This window comes from Monopterus albus, unplaced genomic scaffold (assembly GCF_001952655.1).
Source record: "Monopterus albus unplaced genomic scaffold, M_albus_1.0 scaffold96.1, whole genome shotgun sequence".
NCBI classification, from domain to species: domain Eukaryota; kingdom Metazoa; phylum Chordata; class Actinopteri; order Synbranchiformes; family Synbranchidae; genus Monopterus; species Monopterus albus.
In genome coordinates this window covers 3,747,311-3,754,875 of record NW_018127976.1, presented here as the reverse complement: position 1 = coordinate 3,754,875, position 7,565 = coordinate 3,747,311, and the positions used below count along the sequence as shown (strand labels likewise).

At 42.9% G+C, this 7,565-nt stretch overlaps 2 protein-coding genes across 2 annotated transcripts in view; both read right to left on the bottom strand.

Moving 5' to 3' along the window:
- LOC109965138 (gastrula zinc finger protein XlCGF26.1-like) overlaps window positions 1-373 on the bottom strand; it is a 10,740-nt gene extending 10,367 nt beyond the window's left edge. The window contains exon 1 of the mRNA XM_020608929.1: window positions 41-373. Within this exon, the coding sequence (XP_020464585.1) occupies window positions 41-373 (333 nt within the window). The remainder of the gene's footprint in view (window positions 1-40) is intronic.
- A 3,694-nt stretch (window positions 374-4,067) lies between these two features.
- On the bottom strand, window positions 4,068-6,698 carry fzd8a (frizzled class receptor 8a). Its single transcript, XM_020608984.1, has one exon. It carries the CDS (start codon window positions 6,340-6,342, stop codon window positions 4,570-4,572), a length of 1,773 nt encoding a protein of 590 aa, XP_020464640.1. The 5' UTR covers window positions 6,343-6,698; the 3' UTR covers window positions 4,068-4,569.
- Window positions 6,699-7,565: the final 867 nt, after the last annotated feature.

Below are 7,565 nucleotides of genomic sequence, written 5' to 3'. Positions count from 1 at the left end.
TGTCAGTTTGGGTGGTCTCATTGATCCGGTGGTCCTGGGCGATGAAATCTTGAATCTGGTTCTCCTCCTTTATCTCGCTAATATATTCGTCCTGTTCGATGAAATCCGAGTTCTGGGTTTCCTCCTTTATTCTGCTCTTGTCGTGATCCTGGTCAGTAAAATCAGAGTCCCGGTTCTCCTCTTTAATTCCACTTTTATAGTGGTCCTGATCGACGAAATATGGGTCCAGGTTCTCCTCCTTTATTTGAACTATACAGAGGTCCTGATAATCCACATTCTGGTCCTGGCTGTCCTCCTTCATTCTACTATTATCCTGGTCCTGGTTGTCCTCCTTCATTCTGCTATCATACTGGTCCTGGCTGTCCTCCTTCATTCTGCTATCATACTGGTCCTGGTTGATCAAATAAATTCCCTGATTCTGTTTGTCTCCGCCACCATTTACCTCAACAATCACCTTATGTATTCTCGCGATCCCACATCTTCTCGCGGTCACTAGAAGTTCAGCTCAGCTCCGACCCCTAGTTACTCCTGCTAAAGTGTCAGATAAAACCTGACAATGGCTACTTGATTACAGACAGAAGATAAAAGCAGCTTCATGTTTTCAGCAGGTCACTGTTGTTTTAGCTCAGTGAGCTAAAATTACTGAAACGTTTTGTTTGTAGTGTTCAGCCTAGTTTTTTTTTTAAACATTTAAATCAACCTTTACTGGCGACATCGGCTGGTCACATGGTGTAAATAGTCATAATAAAAAAATGAGTGAAAGCTTTGGAAGATGTAGGCCTATATGATAGCCTATACCTTTTTAAAAGGTATAGGCTATTAAATATTTTTATACTAAATATGTAGGTCTATGTGTAATGGTAATATTTGGGGTCGTATATGAGATGGTGTGACTGGGCCTAGATGGGACTGTTCAGTGTTTTCAATTTTACAGTATCATTGTGAGTAATAATGTAATAGCAAAGCTTTTATACATTGTTTATTATATTTGTAGATATGTATTATTAAGAAAGTATTTATATTTGGACAGGACATTAACATTTAGTTTAAAAAAAAAACTATGAAACTTAGCATAACACTGATGGGGAGTGCTTGTGGACTGGGTCTATTAGAAAAACATGTTCAAGCAAATGTTTTCTGATTTGAACATTTTCTTTCTTGTTTATCTATTATTTATTTGTTTGTTCATTTGTTGCCTAAAACCTCTCATATATATATATAGCCATCTCTACCATCCTTTCCATGCATAGTGTCTCTGTTGGTTTAATGATGTCAACAATATCAAATTACTACTTGTAAAATATTTTTACCTGAGTTTGTTAAAAGTTTGTTATGAGTTTTTAAAATGTTATGGCATTTTATAGTAAAGTGCTAAAAAGGAAGCCTACATATAATTTATAATCCAGTACAGTGAAAGACATTAAAATTAGACTGCACCGGAGCTACGAGAAGGTTGAACCGATGTAAATTCAAGTTGTTAAAAACAGGAGACAAACAAAACATAACAAAAATGCCCCTGGGTGTGGTGGATATGGGAAGAGGTTCTGCGGAAGTGAAATGTATATACAGTGTTGTGACCCTGCAGAGATATTGGATCCTGATTATATACAGTATAATATTTATATCTGCTAACAAATCAATTAATCTCAAGTTTTTGTAATGGGTTTTCATTCAATCAGTCAAATACATAAAATAAAATGATCATAGGAATGGATAGCTCACTTATCAACATTAATGGTGCCCAAGCCTCAGTGATTCACATACATGTACATGGTCTGTATTTGTGCACACAGTACATGTACTCACTACACTGATCAGCTGAGACAGAGACACCTATATGGTGAGGGTGACCTCCTGGCTCTTACTGACAGCTGGTTTATTGTAATATGTTCTCATAAATGTGTGTCTTAAATCCCTATGTTGGTTCAAGTTTATGCAGTTAACTTATCAGTCAGTCACAAATAACATGAGTTTGATCAAGTGGTTTGTGTCTCACAAAATGATGTGTTCATGAACTTTGGCCCTGCTGTGATAATGTGAGTCATTCAGTCCTGTTAGCAGCGAGGGGCTGGACATATTGAAATGGTTCTGCAGTAAATAACATTCTAATACAGCTGGTTTGTGGGAGTGTGTAAGGGTTCCTTCAGATGACTTGTGGTGTCATCAGTAACTAAGAAAAGATCAATGACTGCTTTGTTTGCTACTTTGTATGATTTAAAGTCATATATCAGTTTAACTCATAGTAAACCTACCTGATCAGGTGGCAGGTTCCATTTAGACCAGTCTAAGAAGGCCACTGGTGAGTAGTGGGACAGAGTAGAAGGTAGCTTTTAGGAGGCTGTTTTTCCTTTTGTCCAGTCGAATTTCCCAGGATTCACTTTTCCTTATTTTTTTTATAAATATTTTTGCTTATAAATACCTTTTTTTTCACAAAGTCCCACTTACTAACCTGCTGCTTCAACACATCTTCCAACGCCAAATATTTCTGCAGTGTGGTCCTATACTTGTGCACTATACGACTCTACAATAAAGGATTAAATGGCATCATTCTTAAATGTTTCATAGCCTTAGGAAAGGAATTTCACTGTAGTCTCCAGCAGGTACAGTATGTTGAAGGGAATATGTGGGGGGTGTGCAGTGCTGCAGTTAGGCTACCACTAGATGGGGCTGCACATTAACATCACTGCTGTGATGCTGGTAGTCAGAGCTGGAGCTACACACTGCCTGCCTAAGGTGTTTGCAGGTAAACATCACAAAAGCAATTATGCTGCAAGATGGTGTGAGTGCAAATGTGACTATTTGATTGTAGTACACCACCAAATGATCCGATGAACTTGTATGTAGGGTCTTTACCAAGCTGAGAGTAGTGCAATATATAAATGTTTATGAACTTATTTAACACTTGCAACCAAACAATATGATTAAAACTCCAAAACTTGACCTTCACACAAATCTTATTGTACTCATAACTGTTGATCATCAGGTGGAGTTAAGACCCAGTACATTTTTGTTATGACTTGGATATTCATTGCTTTGTACCTTCACTGACATCAGAGATGTAAGTTTCATATGGCTGGTTTACCCTCCCAATAGATGCATGCCTTTATGACACTGAAAAGAGGCTTTCAGGTTCACATCTACAGTCTGAGTATAAAGGAATAAATCAGGAACAAAGCAGTCAGCACAAAGCCCACTGTCACCATTGACCAATAAATCAAAGGCATTTCTACAGTGGGTTACAGTGTATCATCTTATGCCAGCACATTGGGTTAATTGGGACCAAACCAGATACATTTGTAGCAAAAATGCCTTGATTAGGAGGCCCTAAGATGTGAGATCACATGAACAGACCACCTGTGGGGCTTTCATTGGTATTTCAATATCATTCATGTCAAGGTCCCTGCACTCGCCGACACAGCTTGAGCCTGGGGAGAAGATGTTTCAATTCAGGGTTTGCGAGAAACACATACACATACACACACACACAAGATGCAGGGGCTCTGGCAGGTTTCAGCTCTGACAAACCCAAGAAAAAGAGACGGGGTTCCAAAATGCTCTTTCAGTTGTAGGACATCCATCAAATCATCCAAATGGCGACATTTAGGGGGAACCCTGGCACATCACACAGACACTCCTAATACACACCACCTTTATTCTAGGCTGTTAAAAAAGAAAGATCAAAGTTTCTGCAGATGAAAAGAGTCAGTTCCCTGCATTTATACCCCCATTCACTCATTCCCTCTTGTACTAAATTAAGAAAGCAGGCATCGGCGGGCATATGAAGAGGACTTTAACAATTAGGGAGATGCTCCAGCTCAACCCCTGCCTCTAATTACCAGTCTCTGATGGTTAAAAGGGCTTCCTTTTTAGCCAGAACTCTCAAAGCTGCTATTGCTGCTTCCATCCTTAACAAGGTGACCACAGGAACCACAAAATATGCCTGTACAAGCTGGGGAAACAGAAAACTCTCCCTTGTGTGTGATAATACTGCAAAGTTACACAGACCTCAAGATTTATCAAATGTTTTATTGTCAAAATAAAGGTCATATTTGCTTTCTCAAAAAAGAGATCTATACTTTGTACAAATTTACAATTAACTTATAAACCTCTTTATGCACAAATACACGTTTTTACATATGCTTTATAAATACATTTGAAATTACAAAATGAATGACCCGTAAAATACTTAGGCACTATTTAGGCTTATTTTGAACTATCTTTGATGTGACTGAAGTATACAACGTTATCTGGCACTATGTAGAAAAAATGATAATTAAAAAACCCAAATGCTTTTTGCAATTAAAACTCTCTCTACCTACAAGTAGCTAATGCCCAGTTTCTTTTAAAAGCCCCAATACCTGTACCTAAAGAGTGAGGAAGTTACCTGTGTGAATGCCAGGTGCACTGTTTCAACCAGTTCTCCTCATAGAGGTGTGTGTAAATGTTTGGGAGTAAAGGAGGGGGATGCCTCAGCAGTAGTTCATTACTATGCAAATTGCTTAAGACAGAGGGTAATGGGTTATCCCCCAAATAATTAGCAGTCTTCATAAGCTGCTTTTGTTTTCTCATTCAAACCTGGGACAATGGCATCTGCTTAGGGCAAGACACGGAGCTGGCCGTGCCTGACCTCCACGTCAGTCCGGTGCTCACGTCGCTGTACATAGAGCCGCTGGTGCCTTTACTGCCCCAGCAGCACCTGGTGCAGAAAGTCCTCCAAGAGTCCAGGGTTTTACCAGACCAGATCCAAACTCCGGACGTGATGCCTACTAGAAGGCACATAAAGTACTTGAGCATAAAAACTGCGTAGTCCGGGCTCCGACGGTCCCGCTCTAATAAACAGTTGGAGCAGTTGTGTGTGATCTCCCAGCTCTGCCTGTTGTGCTGCTCGTAAAAGTAACAGGCGACTATAATCGTTGCTGGCACGGTATAGAGCACTGTGAAGATGCCTATTCTAATCATCAGCTTCTCTAGTTTGTCCGTTTTTGTGCCACCTTGTTTTATGACGCTGCGGATCCTGAACAGAGACACAAATCCGGCCAGGAGAAACATAGTGCCTATGAATAAATAAATCACCAAAGGGGCCAGAACAAAGCCTCGCAGGTTGTCAAGGTTTTGGTTCCCCACGTAGCAGATGCCTGCCACAGAGTCTCCATCCACAGAGCTCAGCGCCAGAACCACAATGGACTTCATGCTGGGGATGAGCCAGGCGGCCAGGTGGAAGTATTGGGAGTAACTGGCGATCGCCTCGTTGCCCCATTTCATCCCAGCTGCAAGAAACCAGGTCAGAGACAGGATGACCCACCAGATAGAGCTGGCCATGCCGAAAAAGTAAATTAAGAGGAAGACTACAGTGCAGAGTGCTGGGCCGGTGGTCTCATAGTGAATGTGCTCCAGGTCAAACTCCCGGTTGCACGCCACTTTCTCGTGTCCAGCGACTAGTCTGACAATGTAGCCGATTGAAACAAACATGTAACAGGCTGAGAGGAAGATTATGGGTCTCTCTGGATATTTGAAGCGCTCCATGTCGATGAGGAAAGTGGCAACGGTGGCAAAAGTTGACACAAAACACAACACTGACCAAAGTCCAATCCAAAAGGCGGTGAAAGCTCTCTCATTGTGCGTAAAATAGGGGTTGTGGCACGGCATGGCGCAGTTAGTAATCTGTCCCGTTTTGACACGGTTGTACAGGGGGTGCCGGCCTGTGTTCACTGGTACCATGGGCTCCAGACACTTGCATCCGGGCTCACACGGAGCACCCGGCGGCTTGTATTTCCCAGGCACGCCGGGTCTGCTGGGCTTATTTTTAGGTGGATTGTAACCCTTACCGGGATGGCTGGTGGGTTTTGAGAGGACAGGGGAGACTGTTGTGGAGTCGGTCCTGTTGTAGTCCATGCACAGCGTGTCAGGGTTGCCTTGCACCGGCAGCAAGTCACACTTCATCCTGTCCGGCCAGGGAAAGCCGTACTGCCTCATGAGAGGAGCACAGCCAGTCCGGGCTCTCTCACACACGCTCCGGCACGGCGGGAGGGGTTTTTTGTAGTCTTCCAGGCAGATCGGTGTGTACATGCTGCACAGAAAGAACTTCAGGTCCGGTGAACACTGGATCTCAACCAGAGGCCAGAACTGGTGCACCTCCAGTCCCGCCTCGTCCTGCGTATCGTGGTTAAACTGATTAGGCATGTAGGTATAGTTGTAGCCGATCCCCTTACACAGGGGCACGGTTATCTCTTGGCAGGTGATCTCCTTGGCCGTGGTGCAGCTGGATCGGGGTAGGAGAGCGACTGAGAGGAACAGGTAAATCCCAAGCAGGTCCATCTCTCCAGCGTGTGGTATCCCCCTCATCTGCAATTGTATAAACAACAATAAATCCTCTGAACTGTCTGCTTTTGTCTCTGGTACGACTAGATGTTGCGCTGTGAACCCATCTCGCTTCTCTCAGGATCTTGCACAGAGTTGCAAGCAATGTGCAAGCCTTGTTTACTTTCGGCTGAGGAGGAGGAGGAGGAGGAGAGGACAAAACAGCCTTCAGGGTGGCGAGCAGCACTCAAGATGGCTGAGAGGAGATTCTCTCTTCTTATGGAAGCTGCTCCCAGTATCCGTAAACAAAGTGCTGTCAGCCGATCGCTATAAATAGAAAAATGTGGCCCTCCTTTCTTTCTTCAAAACACAGCGACTGCGTTACATCTGCTCGTCCCACCTTGGTCCTGGTTCCCATACAAATCATCAGCTTGGAGGCGAAGCGGTGCCAATATATACCTCAGCCTGCCTTGCTACACCCTCAGAGCCGCTGCTCCAATCACAGAGCTTCAGGGGTGGTGCCTCCCATGTGCTAGTCAAGTTCTTTAAATTGTTTTATTTAATTTTATTTTTAACCTAAAATGTCGCCGAAATACAGGACAGTGACCGGGATGACATAGGCCAACTGTTTCTGTGAAAAAACACAAAAGTTGAGGTGCAGATTAATATATAATGGGTTCCCCAGAACCTATTTCCACCATTAAATCAATACTTTTGTAACAGTATATCATAAGTACATAAACCACTGTTAGTCAGAATATCATTTTCATAAACACCTCAGAGACTAAACGTTCTGCTCACAGGCCTGTAACTTCCCTTAACACAGAGTCTTGTATACTGTCATAATAATAGTAACACACACTAAGCAGGGCGAGAGCGCGTCTAGCTCCAGATGATTGTTTCTGTGACAGAGGGACCAGTTTGGTAAATTGGCTAATTTGCGCACGATAAGACTACCCAGGGAGCTGTCTGTCCTTGTGAAAAGCTGTTTTATTTTTTAAATGAGGTGCTAATGTTTCGTTTAACGCGTGCATAGAGCTCAGCGGGAGGTGTAATTGCACAAGGCAAAGACTAAACAGCACCGCACACACAGCAGTAGAGCACTCATATCAGTGTTAACGTGCTTACAGAGCCTCTGTACTGATTTGACAGTAATCCGTTTGCGTTGAATGGTATTCTTTTTCCATCTCTGCTCTGGTCAGATTTTTCCTATAACGTTTCTTTAAAGGCTTGCAGGTGCGACTGTGTTCAGTGGGTAGAGCAGTCAT

Coding starts and splice junctions, on each gene's coding strand:
- fzd8a (XM_020608984.1), bottom strand. CDS start 6,342: ATGAGGGGGATACCACACGCTGGAGAGATGGACCTGCTTGGGATTTAC.